Source organism: Habropoda laboriosa, unplaced genomic scaffold (genome assembly GCF_001263275.1).
Source record: "Habropoda laboriosa isolate 0110345459 unplaced genomic scaffold, ASM126327v1 scaffold5, whole genome shotgun sequence".
Taxonomy (NCBI): domain Eukaryota; kingdom Metazoa; phylum Arthropoda; class Insecta; order Hymenoptera; family Apidae; genus Habropoda; species Habropoda laboriosa.
In genome coordinates this window covers 3,689,900-3,705,759 of record NW_017100161.1, presented here as the reverse complement: position 1 = coordinate 3,705,759, position 15,860 = coordinate 3,689,900, and the positions used below count along the sequence as shown (strand labels likewise).

The 15,860-nt window shown below is 45.9% G+C and overlaps 1 protein-coding gene across 1 annotated transcript in view; it reads left to right on the top strand.

Annotated features, from left to right (window-relative positions):
• The window catches only part of LOC108578222 (glutamate receptor ionotropic, kainate 2), a 168,134-nt gene extending 154,682 nt beyond the window's left edge, over nucleotides 1-13,452 (top strand). Inside the window, exons 14-20 of the mRNA XM_017941508.1 lie at nucleotides 20-217; nucleotides 1,767-1,992; nucleotides 3,470-3,634; nucleotides 7,492-7,592; nucleotides 8,908-9,115; nucleotides 12,621-12,909; nucleotides 13,376-13,452. Of these exons, the coding sequence (XP_017796997.1) occupies nucleotides 20-217; nucleotides 1,767-1,992; nucleotides 3,470-3,634; nucleotides 7,492-7,592; nucleotides 8,908-9,115; nucleotides 12,621-12,909; nucleotides 13,376-13,382 (1,194 nt within the window). The 3' untranslated portion in view covers nucleotides 13,383-13,452. The remainder of the gene's footprint in view (nucleotides 1-19; nucleotides 218-1,766; nucleotides 1,993-3,469; nucleotides 3,635-7,491; nucleotides 7,593-8,907; nucleotides 9,116-12,620; nucleotides 12,910-13,375) is intronic.
• The last annotated feature ends 2,408 nt before the right edge of the window (nucleotides 13,453-15,860 follow it).

Below are 15,860 nucleotides of genomic sequence, written 5' to 3'. Positions count from 1 at the left end.
TATCGATCGTAATTATCAGGCGACCAGCACGAGAATAGTAGGCGGAATCTGGTGGTTCTTCACTCTGATCATCATCTCCTCTTACACGGCGAACTTGGCCGCGTTCCTCACCGTCGAGAGAATGATCACGCCTATCGAGAACGCGGCTGATCTTGCGGAACAGACTCAGATCTCCTACGGAACGTTAGAAGGCGGCAGTACGATGACATTTTTCAGAGTAAGTACCCACCGACATTTTTACCCAACCCGTAGAAATTTGCCGAAAAGCTGCAATTTGCTAAAGAACCGAGGAAGGTAGCCAAATAACGCGACTTCTTACTCTCGCGAGCAACTTTCAGTTATCTAGGGAAGAAGTTAGTCGCGAAAAATGGTCGAAAGGTAAATCCAGATATGCGCGCCGAGAAACTGCAACACGGCGAAGTTTCTCCGGAGATTTAGATAATTCAACAAGAGACCTGAAGCAACGTGAAAATTTCAAAGCTGCTGCGCGAGCATCGCGCATCTCGCTGGAACAAACGTTATTTTATAATTGGCGTCAGTTTCTCGCGTGTATAATTAAATCGTCCGACAAATTTACAGAGACGTTCGGTCACGTTTCTCGTCGAACATGCGCGCAGCCGCGGACTCGTTAATATTCATCAACGCCGTGCAATTGTCAATGTGGAACGTTCCACGAAATTTTCCATTCCAATTCCAGTCGCTTCTTGCGGATACTTCTCCTTAGAAAGCTTTTGCAACTTGTTCGTAAGCATTGCTGGTATATAATCGTGTCAATTATTTGGTAAAATATATTCTCTTGTTCGAGATACTTCTCAGTGACGCGGAATTTCGACGAATTTCCCTATCAAACCTTGAACGCGGACTCTTCGCTTTATTAAATTGCTAACGCAATTTGGTATCCTACAGCTATTACGTTTTATCAATACCACGCTATTGGAACGGTTTCTGTTCGAAATTTATCATCAGATATGTACATTATCAAAAAACTGGCAGAGAACACACTGCAGGGATGAGAGAAATTTGCAGGAAAAAAAGAGAGAAATGTCCTTTGTAACGTTACACAGAGAGTTTTCCAAGTGAATTGATAGGTGCTCCTTTAACGAGTAAATTTCGAAACAGACGAGCAACGCGATACGCAACCACCATGTCTCGTAAATGTTTTTCACTAATTGAGAATTAAAATCTCTTTGTTGTGTTTAAAGTGGAGCCACGGCACAAAGGGTAATTAATACGAAAATAATGAATGCGTTATTTGACGCTGTGTGGGGAAAAGCTTATTAGTAACATGAATTTAAGCGTTTTCCAAAGGCTCTTAGCGTTCGACGATCCATTAGAGAAAAACAGAGGGAAAAGACCGAAATACGGGTCGCGTTCGCAGGGTCTCCGTTAAAACGTAATATCACTTTATTTGCAGATCGTTGAAGGTGTCATTTGCACCAAAAATAACGGAATATTATTTTACAATTCCACGTCAATGTTCTTTTGAAAGGAAACACCCTGTTAAAAGTGGAATCCACTAATTACATATTAAAAGCAATGCAAAAATGTTCAGAAAAGAATTAGAAATTCGAGAAATTTTTACGGATTTCTGCTGTTGATCCCTGAAACGTTAATTATTATTACAGAAATCTACGAAAAATTTCTATTAAATTCACCATCGGTGTGAATTGATACCTAATTCGAAAATTTAGGTCTGAGGCGTATTTTTTTCATTCGTATTTTTCAGGCGTATTTTCATTTTTTGTTAAAAACTGTGTTAAAAACAGGACTCGAAGATAGGCATCTACAAGAAGATGTGGGAGTTCATGGAGACGAAATCGCCGTCTGTGTTCGTGAAGAGCTACGAGGACGGTGTGAAGAGGGTGTTAGAGGGCGACTATGCCTTTCTCATGGAATCCACGATGCTCGATTATGCGGTACAACGGGATTGCAATCTCACGCAAATTGGCGGTCTGTTGGACAGCAAAGGCTACGGAATTGCCACCCCGAAAGGTAATATTGGAAAACAATCGAGACTATCGTTCACGCGGCTCGATTTTGCTATAAAGCCTGTTCGATATCTCGCCGCAGAAAACCACCCCTGTCTGCCGCGTATATTCGTCCCACGAGGAAAAAGCAAAAAAACCAAACAATTGCAACGTGAAGAATATACAAAGAAATATTCCCGCGTGTTTCCACGATTGTTCAACCGACGAGAATTCTGCTTTTTCACATCAACAAATGAACCGTCCTTATACCGCGCCAACTAACATCCTTTCACCGTTACTTTTTATTCCCCGCGTTTCATATCCTCCGGTCTTAATTAATTCACGAGCACTGTTAACGCGAACAGGAATCCTTCCAACGCCTGGACCTTTCGAGAATGTTGCACGGTTCAGCTGCCGCGCGATAAAGCGCGTTTGACGAGTTCGAGCAAGGGCCACCGCGTAAGAAAACAGCGCGGAGGCGCGAAATAAGGGCGTAAATATTGTTTGCTTTTAATATTACCCGGCGGCAGTTCTGCACAGCGCGAGAAATTGCGCGAGGAATTTAGCGGTGCGCCCGGTAAGGGAGGGAGAGCTCGCAGCATTGTTCGCGGCGTGCGTCGTAAAATCCTTGGATTTGTTGGCGGCAGAGCGGCGCGGAATCTAAAATGGGAAAGAAGGGAATTCGGTGGGATTTGGGGATTTTTATTTCCCGTCTGTCATAGGAAAACGTGTGTATTAGGACGCTTTCTGTTTGCGAAGGAAACGTGAACGGTAATTAGAGAATTATTGAGATTCTAAGGAAAATTGTTGAATAGAATCATTCGGAAATTGGTCAATTATTAACTTTGACCAAGAAGTGTACTTTAAGTAACACTTATGATCAGTAGTATACGTGAGAAGTAGGATAAAAACGTGACGTGTCTCCTTTGACGTAATCGAAATCACTCAAATTTAACATCATCGATTTCTATGCTCCGTCGTTTCGTACAACAAGCAAATTTCCATTCTTTTTCGATCTATAATACATTACCACGTTCAGTGAGCCTCCAGCCGAGGAACGCCTTAATTAACGAGTCGAAATGACGAGTCGACGTTTTAATCCGCGTAATTCTCGGTAAGCTAGCTGAAAGTTGCGCGTCTAGTCCGAGCTGGAAGCTAAGCAATTTCCTTAATTGGACGAACGTGTCGGTGTTTTAATTCACTCCTCCTGACACCGTCTTGCGCGCACTTGATAACGAATCGTCGGGCGTCGTGGTCGCGTGACGAAACTTCGCTACGTTTCCCTCGCGAGGAAACCACGTTAAGAAATAGAGAGAGTGAGCGATTCGTGCAAGTGAGAGACACGCGTTCTTTCTTTCTCTTCTTTCTCGAAGCTCTAGCCTCGAGGAAGAAGGAAGGACGAGGTCGTAGCTATTTCATCTCCACGAGATGTCTTCCGCGGAGGTTCTCAAAGTGAGACCGTCGGTTCCTTGACCGACCTAACGAAGCCGTTTTATATGCAGGTTCGCCCTGGAGGGATAAAATATCTCTGGCGATTCTCGAGCTGCAGGAGAAGGGCGTGATACAGATTCTGTACGATAAGTGGTGGAAGAACACGGGGGACGTGTGCAACAGGGACGAGAAGAGCAAGGAGAGCAAGGCGAACGCGCTTGGAGTCGAAAATATCGGTGAGAATTGCATTTTTTCCTCTCTCTCCCTCTCTCCTTCTCCCTTTATTTCACTTTGTGCTGGGAGAAAGTGTCACGGTGGTCGCCGTCGAGAAAGATGGTATAATTTATCGCTGGGACGAGAAAGAGAAAGAGAGAGAGGGGAAAAAAAGAGAGTCGAGCAGTGGAAAGTTTATCTGACGTCCGGGGAAGGTTGGCCAGGAAGGAATGAAATTTTTAGTCGCAGCTATCAGCGGTTTCGCTCGATGAAGCTGGCCAGCGAATGGTCTTTTCATCCCGAATTTAGGACGGCGAGGCGAAGAAAAAAATGCGGACGAGGCGAACACCGCTTGGGGAAAAATCATTTTACGCAGCGTGTATAATTGACGCGGCGGTAAAATTATTTTTCAGACGGAGATTTTCAGGCGGAATGCCGTGGCGTTAATTAAATATAAAACGTGGGGAAATGCCATTGATGTCACGCCGGTACGGAACGGCGATCATTTTCGGAACGAATTCATCCCGTTCGAACCAAATTGCAGCCGTGTCAAACGTCGGCCAATAAACGTTGAAAGAAGAACGACGATAATAAATTAACGTCGCGCTAGTCCCTCCACCGTGACGTCTTCGCGGGAAATAACGACGTCACTCGACGAATAATCGCATCGGAGCAACAACGGATCGTATCGAACTACTACGAATGCTCCGGGGAAAATTAGGCACATGATCGATCTGCGGTAATCACGCACAGTAATATCGGGGGAAACGAACTGGGTCCATGAAACGTACATAGAAGGACGAAATCATTATGTTCGTTCCGAGCGTTCCGTGCCCGACTAACTTAATTTGTGGCCCTTCCACGAGTATGCCGTGTTACATAACCAACTATTGATGGATTTCAATAGACTACGGGGTTGCGTAACGGAGATCGTTTCTACGCCGTTGAAACGTTCGCAAGAGGATAAAAAGGGAAGTATCGATCGGTGGATAAGAGACGAGAGCGAAGTGAAAAGACGGAATTGTTCGGTTATTTAGACGGAGAAGGGAAGAGGATCGAGTAGGGAGATCCGAGGAGAAAAGAGGGAAATTAAGGAGACACGGCGATTCGGACCGGAAAGAAAAATTCAGTTCATTAAAGGGGACACTTCGCGCAATAAACGTTGGCAAAGAAAGCCAGAGGATGGAAGAGAGAGAGAGAGAGAGGGGTTGGTGTAACAGAGGACTTGGAGTGCTTTCAAGCGCGGCGAAATCTCGCGGAGGAGAAGTTTCCTGGAGAATTTTTCTTTCGGAGTCCCCGGGAACCCCTTCTGGATTTTATGGAAGTCACAACAAGTTCTCCCTTTCTATCTTCCACCTCCCCGGCGTTCCTCGAGCCGCTACATCCCCGCCGGTGCTCCTTTTTTCTAACCGAGACCGAGAATCCCCGACGTTCTATCTCCTCCTTTTTTCCACGCCACTCTTCTCGCCTGGGCTGGCCCTGTAACTTGGGTAAGTACCCACTTTGCCGGCAGCGCGAATGTACTCGCCGAGACAGGAAGAAGGACGAACGAGGTCTTGGCGGAGGTTCGTGAAATTGCAGCCGGTTCTGTTAATCGCCTTTTCCACCAGACGTGTCGATTATTTGCGCAGCCAACGAGGTTCAACGGTCTTTGAATTTCACCGTCAACTTTGCTTCCACGGCGTCGCCACGTTTCTTACGATCCTTCGCTTCTTTTTCTATATTCTATCTTCGGTGAAGATCGCTCGAGGCGGAACGAGGATATTTCACTTTCAAGTGGAGAAATATGCAGAGTAACGTACTTTGTTTCAATGCAAGAAGAGCCTTATGAGAGTTTTAAGGCTTTCACGGCCTGGGTTGCTCGAATTGCTGTTCGAGGCTTCCGATTTTGAGCCGTGTCCAAAGTTTGTTCAATCTTGACGTTTCGCCAACGTTGGTTTGGCCGTTCTCGCGTCACGAAGCCGCAATTAGGTGTCTTTTAATTAGTCAGCTGGTCGATGAAGCTTCGATAAAGCCTCGAACAAGAATCGAAGAAGTACCTCTTTTTACAAACTCCTGCAATTATTTCACCATTAGATGCCGAAGGGTTAATGCCTGTTTAATTCGTCCGAGAAATTCACGAGCTAAACACTGTACCTCCTACCACTTCGAACGACTCTATTGTACGAGTGAAACCGCGGTTTCTCCGCGAGCGGATGTCGCTGTCCGCGCGGAAACTCGAGGACGTTTCGAACGACGAAGTGGTCGAGTTGAGTGGTAGCCGTCTCTGTCTTCGTTTCACCGCGAAATTATCCGCGACGAGAAGGGAGAGGAACAACGAGGAAATAGAAGCGGCGTCCACGCGAGAAACTTTGCTCTTTCCGGCGAAACGTTGCTCAAATCACAACGTCAGCGCAGTTATGTAAATCTGTACCGCGAGTTCTCCTCCCCGCGATCACCACGAGCCAAGCATGCGGTCCTGCTTAGCATGCAGATGAAGTTAGACCATCGAGATCGACGAAGCTGCTTTTAACCGACGTTTGTTTGTGTTTATCGAGCTTTCTGACGCACAGGTGGTTTGTTAATCCTGCGAAAATTCCTTCGAATGCGCAAAGTAGGGTATTCTGCATCTCTTATCTTTTACAAATAGCGAAGAAACTGAAGATCGTTGTACAGAAAAGTTTCAGGAAAAGAGAATTTCGAAGGATGTCTGTATTCCGAGAGATCCTTGACCACGGTAACGCACTGAAGCAACACTCGGACAAGCAGAAGGAAAGAAGCTACGAGACTCGAGCAGCGATTAAGCAAGAAGTTAGATACGCCAATTGGAAAGTACCCAGACGAAGTGAGAAGCTCGCGTGTATCTAGCGATACGAGAAGTTTAAAGCCTGCGTACGTAGTCGAGGAACTTCCTTAGATCCCCGTTTCTCTAGCGTAAAAATGAGAAGTTTCCCGAACTTCCGTAAATACGACGTGAAAATCCAATCTGTCCAGAGGTTAACATCTCGTAAAAACCAGGAAGACGACAGGCAGTTTAGCGGACAATGATCCTAACTTGTCCATAAATTTCTCCCAAAAAGAAACATATTACCGAACCGTTTCCCTCCTCATTTCCCATCGATACGACGATATAAAAATTCGCGAAATGATGTTTCACGGTCGGGCTAATCCAGACGGACGTCATAATTTGGAGCGAAAGTTCCAGCGAAGAAACTTGCCCGGATCCAATATCGAGACGGCGGCGTGCAGCCGAGCAAACCGTACGAAATGATCAGCACGGGGAATAAATTCCGATAGGAGCCCCGTTAGAACTGTTTACGATCTCTGTAGTTCTGCAACTTTCTGCAACTTTCTGCGTAGAACACCCAGATCAAACTAGAACCCTCCGAAAATCCTACGAATCGCCTATACACATCTCCGTCAACTCTTAACTAGCTTAACTAAAAGCCTCTCTCTATAGCTGTATCTTTCAACCAAGGATCCCCAGCTATCTCAGCCGAAGCTTCGTTGCCCGACGTCCGTCAATCTTTTTCTCCTCGCGTCGAAGAAGATTCTCAGAGACGCGCCGAAAGGGAGGCCGGAGAAAGGAGGAGATTCAGACGGGGCTAACAAAGACGATGGCCAGAGCTGGCGAGAGACGTAGGCGTAAATAACGACAGGGTCGTATAGACTGGAGGCTAGACAGATGGATAGATAAATAGATAAACAGACGGGCGCGAGGAGGGTGACGAGGTGCGAGAGAAGAGGGTTAGAGGGTGACAAATGGAAGGACGGATGGAGGGTAACGGGGTGGCAGCTACATTAACCGTTGGAAGCGTGCGCGGCGCTGGGCGACATCAGAAAAGAAGCAGGGACAGCCGGCGGCGGTAAAATAATGAGCTTCCGGTTTTTCCCGTTGCAGGCGGTGTCTTTGTCGTGCTGGTCTGCGGCCTGGCTCTAGCGATCCTCGTGGCGGTCCTCGAGTTCTGCTGGAACTCCAAGAAGAACGCCCAATCGGACCGGGTAAGCGAACCAAGCACCGGGATAATTGCGCGTACGATTTCATGCTTCGCGTGTGGATGTACATATACGTGCTGCATGAGTGTACCTTCCTCTACGCGGCGTGCAAGGCCGTTTCTGTTATATATTTTTCAGTATTTTTTCTTGTGAATTGCTTGGAGACGATTTTGCATGGAGTATTTAGTCGTTCCAGTGTTTCATTTTTTCACGTATTTACCGCAGTGTGCTTTTTGATACGTTGATCGAGACCGGTGTTTAAATTTTTGACAGAGTATATTGGAATTGTTAGGTTTGACAGAAGAATTTTGGAGAATAGTGGTCAACGTGTTTAAATTTGCATAAATGCAGATATTACAAGTTACCGTTACACTCTCCTATTATTATTAAACGCGGTAATTATCTCGGAAATGTAGCAATCGAAGTAATTAGATTTTCTATATTCATGGTATTACAGTCATGGTTGACCAACATCGCGGTGAGTACGTTAATTGAACAGTTTTTCCAAACACAAATCAACGGAACATTCGCGAATGTCTAGTTAAATCCAACTAACAATAAGTAGATTCGCGTTGTACTTATCCGAAAGAGGTTTCGATCCACTTACTTGATTACACTCGCCGCGTCCTGCCGGTCTGACTACGCACGCTCTCATTCTACTGATTTGATTTAACACAGTACACCTCTACACATACCGAGTTAAACACTGGCCGACACAGCTTTCCTAACCGATCCATTCCCCTACCATTTGCAAACAGACGAAACGTGTTAAATACCATACCTCAAAGTTTCCATCCTTCCCATCTGTACAGGCTAACGCAATATTATCAAACCGTAAAACATTCTCCACCCTTCCGTCTTGTACATATTTCACCACAAATACTGTTCGCTGTCAGCCACAAGTTTCTTATCAATTCACACAGATACCGAATCTGTTATCGATGTTACCAGGATCGATTTCAGCAGAAAAAGAACGGTACCAAAAAAAAATTCGTTAAAAGTTTACCTTAAATTTCCAACTTTTGCCCGAAAATTTCTGCCTGAGTACCTATGCGATGCAAAGTGGTCAGGAAACTTTTGGCCGGCAGTGTATGTACATATATCAGGATTAAAACGAAAGCACGCTTAACACATTGGTAATTGAAGAAGAAGAAAAAAGAAAACGGCCTGGCGCGCGAGAGGAATTGCATGGGTATCGTGATCGTTTTTCTGTATCATTTGTTGGTATTGTTCTGCCTGCTCTGCTGATCCCTGTGTCTACACGCATCGGTGGCGACTAAAACGAAAAAACACTGGTCGATCGACGCCGCGGCCCGGGCAGTCCCTGTGCGCCGAGATGGCCTCGGAATTGCGGTTCGCCGTACGGTGCGGTTCACGGCAGAGACCAGCCGCGAAGGCGCGCAATTCCGACGCCGCGGTGCCGTGTGACCGCTGCAGCCCTCGCGCCACCAGGAGGAGAACGCGATATTGCTCGACTGGCCACGAAGAGACCACCTACATACCGAGCATCGAGATACCACGGTTAAATGGTGTAAGTCCTGTCCCTCACGACGGGCTCGCGACCCTGGCTCTCTCTTCGAGTCCTTCGTTTTTCAACAGTAACGCTGATATTTCCAAAAAAAAAAGTAGAATATTTCTCAGTGCTAGAATTTTTTGCATTTCCAATCTTTTCGACGTCCCCAAAAAACAAGGAGTATAAAAATGTATCCCGTGAGAGGATCTCGAAGAGTAGCCATCGGCTGATCGCGGAGCAGCGCCTGTTTCACGGTGATTCAATCGTGTCTAGGGGTATCCCAACGACGAAGACCCCCTCGTGTCTCATATTTACGATACAGATCCATCTGGAAGCGTATCATCCAGGATACGGATAATTTCACGAGTGTTTCCCCCATTCGAAAGATTCGATTACCGTGATCGAGGCGCAGACTCCATGGAGCCCAGCAGCGATCTGTGTGTTTCTTTCGTCACAGCTTCGAAAAACGGAAGCGCGAGAGAGTAAGGACTGGGGAGAGAAACGCTGGGCCGAAGCGAGAAAGGGAGTATTATTGCAAATGGGAGTGCTTGCGCCGACAATTCTCCCTTGATCATTCTTTCCGTATCTTTTCTGTCTCGTTTTCATGTGTCTCTCTGTCTGTCTATCTATCTGATATCTGCTAATACATAGATCGGATGTATATTATACGTTGTTGTACAATTTCCATTGAATTTATTTATTTGTTCCGTACTGGTACGAGGATACTGCAACATTATCTGTATATACCTGTGTGTGTCTGTATATTTGTTGCGTGGGCGTATTCTGCATTTTGGCACGGTCCAGTATATATCTTGCTGCTGGCGGATCGAGAGTCGCGCGTTTCATCACGGAAGGACGCGTTACCTCGATCACGCATGCTTTTACATTTCGCGGGTACCACTTCGGCATACGCATTGTGTCCGTGTGTATAATACTTGATTGCATGCCCCGTATTGCTGATGTTGAACGTTCCGTAATATCGTCCAGCGACGACGTCACCTCAAATTCGTCGTCGTTCGTCGACGGGAACAAACCTCTGGCCGACAGTTCGTTCGCTGAGCCTCCGAGAGCCATCGATCGTTCCCGCAGCGAGTTCCAGAGTTCGTCCAAGTCGAACAAACGAACTGGCGTGCGAGGAATTCGAAAACACCGTCCAGAGAGACAGCTTTATATTCGCTGTGGAAAAAAAAGTTTACCGGTCTTGCCTCGAAATTTAAAGTAAACTTTTTTTTACAGTTTCCTTTCTCTCGTTGTCTTTATTTCCCTCGAACGGAAAAAAAAGAATTCTTTTTCTTTCACTCTTCGAAGGATCGTCGTCCTCCGTTCTCGCCATCGAACGAGAATACGAAGAGTACGTTCAGCGTTTATAGAAGGTGTACCTGTATTCTTTTGCTTATTTTTGCTCGTGGAGAATTTGAACTGGGAAGAAAATGATACACCCTGTGTATCGAATTTCCAATCCATTTGCATATCGACGCGATACCGCGGCGTTAAGTAACTCGTCACATTCGATTACGCTACTTGTACCCTGTAGCACATCGAATATCTGCCCGCTGTGCAACTGCATCAGTCAGAGAATAGAGTGTTCGTTAAACAAGATTGGAAAGGGCGAGCTGTCGACCCGGAACGATTCCACGTTCTCGAGCGGCTCGTCCGTGAATGGTGCTCCTGATCGTGGCGGAAGTGATTTTTCCAGGCTACGTCACATTTTCCAACCTCGTTCCGGTGTTACCCGGCCAGAGAATCCTCGGGATATCCCGAACTGTGCACGGTCAGAACTGCGGAAGAAGCGGGTCAGCCTCTGTCGATACTTCCGCGAGGCTGATTCTCATCGCTATTCTTTCGCCACGCGGTATTGTCTCCCTTAACAGAGGAAACAAATAGAACGAAATGTTCCAAGACACTTTACACAACGTGTCTTCGTTGTACAGCATCTTCCAGGAACCGGTAATTACTTCCTATTAAAGAAATCTCGAAAAGTTGGGTAAAAGGATGCTGTGCGTTTAATGAAATTACAAATTCACGCGGTTTCGCGGCTGAGATTTGAAGAGGAGGCAATATTTTCTTGACACAATGGGAATGAAATTCGAGAGCAATTCTAGCGTCGCCGGCCAATTTGCTTTAAATTTAATCAGAATTCGATCGAGCTGGAATTACCGATTTAATCAAGTTTCGCGGTTTCTGGTTTCGCAAGGTGATCGGAGATGGGAAGAAACGAGAGACGAGTATTCCCGTTTCGAATTCCTCCGGTTTCTCCATTCAATACTTTAATCAGTGTCGCGACGTGCTGTTTCTGTACGATCCACCTGGAATATTTATAGCTATTCTCTGAATTTCCTCGATGATCCTCCCCTTTCGTCTAATCTATCTATTCGTTTCGAACGAGTTTCGTACAGTCCCGTGATGGATGTACATAATTCGGCGTATCTCTCCGATCGATGCGGTGAAATTTCCGACAAAATTTGGCAAGTTTAAGGAAAGATACCGAGACTCTCTACAGTTTTTATAGTCATTATTCTTCCCTGTTTTTATAGAGTCGTATATTTTTACAGTTTTCACGGTAAACGCAAAATTTGTCGAATAGGATTGAGGAGCACTGTGTTTGATAGTCGAGTGCACATGGAAGTGTTAGCGAAAATTCAAGTTGCAAAAATTCAATACCAAGCCCGCTCGATTCACGGGTCTTTCTGTTCGACAAATTGAAACGTTTCGAAGCATCGTGCTTCCGTTCGTACGAATTCACTTCCATCAAATCGGTCGCGGCACGCGTTTCACGCGGTTCCTCCCTTCTCTTTTTCTTTTTTTCCATACCGCGCTGCTCTTCCTCCCGGAACGAGACAAACTACAGCAACAAAAAATTTATATCTGTCGTATACATCCAGTCACAGCTCTGGCAAAGCCTCTGTCTCGCCTTTACCTGCCGATATTCTATCGAAACTCGATCCCCATGGCACACCGGTACATATTTTCATCGCAAATAAGTTCGTTTCTCCGATCACGGGGTCGCAGCTGGACGTGTTTTAGCAATCGATACGGAAACAGACTTCGTAAATCTTCCAAAGAAAAATGTACAACTTTCTGCACAATTTCCAACGAAATAGAAAATTGTTAGAAAAGAAACAAAGAGGGAAGAAAGTGTCGACGTGATTGTTCAGAGAATATTTCGAAGATTGTTGGTAGGCGAGACATATACATAGTTGGAACGAGAGAGAGAGAACGCCCTGTAAAGTCACCAGTGATTTCGATACGTATAGATGTGTATGTAGAGCCACGTGAGTCGGCGATAACTTCTTTACGAGCTTTTAAAAAGTTTCGACAAGTTTTAACGAGGCCCAGGCAACTTTTAATAACTCGCTCGCTCGCGGCCACGTGAAAGAGAGGGAGAGAAAGAGAGTGAGAGAGGATAAAAAAAAAAAGAAAGAAAGTTAGAGGATGGCTCGTTCGAGGAGCGAGAGGGGTGAGTGTTCGCCGATCACGCAGTCCTCGATATAGCTAACACAGGGGTTTTCCTATTTTATCAGCAGGAGGGTGGTGCGTTGTCGATGACGGAGATGAAGAAATCATTGAGCTTCGATCAAGTGGGAGCGGCCCGTGGCGGGAACACCTAGCACAGGCCTCATCCTCATCTTCATCCTCAGCAGCAGCAGCAACAACAACAGCAACAGCCACCGTGCAAAGCCACGCCCACGCACACACGTCACACACACTGCCACTCACATTCACACAGCCACAATCACAGTCATACGCACAAGCACCAACCACCCCCACTGAGACAGAGACGGGGCTCTTCAAGCATCGTCTTGGGTCAAGGTTAGTTACACTCTAATTTCTCTTCGTTAAAAATGTCAATTTTCCATGTACGGTACGATTGATCAAATTTTCGTGAAAAATTTAGATTTCCGAAAATTCGAATAAAAGTCTGCTCTCTGAATACGGGTTAACTGAAAACGAATAAAAATAAAAATACACAGCTAATTGGTACTCTGCGAAACTTTATGAAAAACAAATAGAGAAATTTATTCTCGTGTACTATGTCGCGTTCGATTAGTATCATCAGAGGCGGTGGAAAAAAAATATGAAACGAAATTTTGTACAATTTTTCTAATTGGCAAACAGAAATCGCGCGACTGGAACGTATATCACGTAGAATATATGAAAGCTAGACTGGCGTTTTGAAAAAAGTAAAATCCTTCATCTGCATCTTAGAGAAAAGTGAAAAAGAAGAGATAATTAACCGTCGATTAAAGAGGCTTAAAGAGAATCGTTTGATGTTCAGGAGGTGACCACCCTGAGAGTATTCTTTGGAGATTCGACTGCGACCTGGCGGGTGAGCCAGACGTGGTGATATCGCCGCCACCGCCGCCGCCCCCTCCCTCGGCGGCCGTATCGAGGACCACGACCCTTTGACCAATACTCGAAGAGGTCCCGACTGGTGTGCCCGTCCAGAAGGAGCTGCCCACCCAGGCCTCGGTGGTCGTGAACGTGGTCGACCAGAAGGAGACCTGCTTATAGCATATGTAGTCGCCGGGGTGGTTGAGTCGATCGCAACGCGGTTCGACCTCCGTCATCGGCGACGTTCGATCATCGATCGATCAGCTGTCCACGTGACGACACACGACAGATTTAGATTCGTTTAGCGTCATACACGAGACACGTGGACAAGCTACGACGTGTGCCAAAAGAGAAACAGAAGAATAACAAACGAAACGTTGATCGTTGTGGATCATTGTAGGGAAGAGGATCGTGTCGAGAGAGGGCTAAGAAGCAAACAACGACGACGACGACGACAACTACGAACGAAAGACAGAGGAGAATAAACGAAGAGTGAAAAGATAAGGAAGAAAGAAACTAGAGGGGGAATGGAAAATGAAGTTGGTCGGGAATGGTGAATGAAGTCGTCGCGCTGATTACAAATGAGAGATCGATCGTGGAACGTGCTGTTTGTTACGTGTAGTAGCTGGGTATTGTTCCAAACTGGATGCTTGTCGAGTATCCAAAGCTAATAAAACAGGATCGATTGCAGTGCGGGGGCCGAGCGAAAGGCGTCGCCGTGTAAACGGCCGCGTTCCATCGGCTTGACGAAGCTGAATGGCAAATGAAACACCGCGTGCAACGCCAATCAAACGGCGGAGCGAATCGTTCGATCCCCGAGGCGAGGACTTTCGAGGCTGGCGGGGGGGGGCGATCGAACAGGAAGGCTAAACGGCCGATTCAATTGCCCGGACCATCGATCAGCCGATTTTTCAGATAAACATATCGGCACACTGGACCCCGGATCAATGGGATCGAGTAGCTCTCATCGGGCTTTGGCACGCTGAAGAAGTAGCCTTGGGATACAGTTTGTTGTACGTAGAGATCGATCAGACGATCGCGAACCCAACGATTAGACACGGACCAAAAAAAACAAAAAGTAAAAGAAACTCATAGTGATCACTGCCAAAACAAAGCTAGCCTAAATATAGTGAGAACGGTCTAGTAACGATGTCGACGAAACATTTCTAAATGGGAATATCTGGATGGAATATATATGTGTATGTGTAGTATATATTCACGGCCTAAAACGATCCTCAAGTTTGATCCAGAATCGAGGAGGCTTAGAAAGTTAACACGAAACGTGCACAATGAAGTATATAAAGTTAGGCGAAAGTGGAGCGGAGGGTTGTATTCGCGATGTACGTGTTCCAGAGTTTAGAAGGAAGATTTAGATAGACGAGGTTTTTTCTACGAGAAGATTGAAGAAGGGCCTAGGACGAATGTGCCGTCGTTTATCCTTTCTACCAAAATCAAAAAAAAAAAAAAAAAAAAAAACGGAGACGACGATGTGAACTTAGCAGAAGAAGAGCCATACGAATCGTATTTACATTCGTCGTTCGATAGGACGAGAATTTCCATGGAAAAATAAAGCCCATGGAGCAACCTCGAGCGTTCCTTTCGAAAGAAAAAGGGGGAACAGAGGACGTAGTACAAAATTTCCGAAAGAAACAAAAAGGAAGAAAAAAGAAGAAACGTTACCTGAGCGCGATTTTACGCCCTGATCTCTGTTTCCGCGCCGTTTCTGGAGGACAGTCTGACTGCGCCGCGGACCACAATTTTTCACGCGTTTTATACAACGGAAGAAAGGACGAGGAGGAAAACTGAAGGAGAAAGAAGAAGAGGAATCTCGGCGTGCCAGGCAGCCTCGGAAGATCAATCACACACATACGGGATCGAAGAGAATCGCTGTTTCACGCGAGGAAAAGATACGAGAGTTTCGAAAGATCCTACCAGATGAACGATGGAAGGAAGAAGTACTTTTTAGGGACAAAGTTTTGTCGATTCGACGGCGTACTGTATCATATAGACACACCACACGGTTGTACATGATCGAACTTTGTTCTAAAACGATCGGTGATTCACGATAGGACACACACTTGTCACCGGACGAATTGTATAAAAGAAAGAATCACGTATATGGGCGCGTACACGTGAATGCTGTGCGTGTACGCGCGCATACACCACATACACACACACAGACAGACAGACACGTACACCGTACTTGTTAGTTTACCACGTAATGTCATAGGTAAGTGCGTAGCCGCGTAAGAGACTTAGTCATATTTTGACACGATCGACAAATTATTATCGAGAATACGAAACGAGATACGTTGTACAGAGCGACCGTTTTTTCACCAAGTTCGAACATCCGACGCCCGTTTATTATCGGGGACGCGTTTTTCGAAAGGGCGTTTTTAGTGTTGCGCACCCGCGTCGTACACACACAG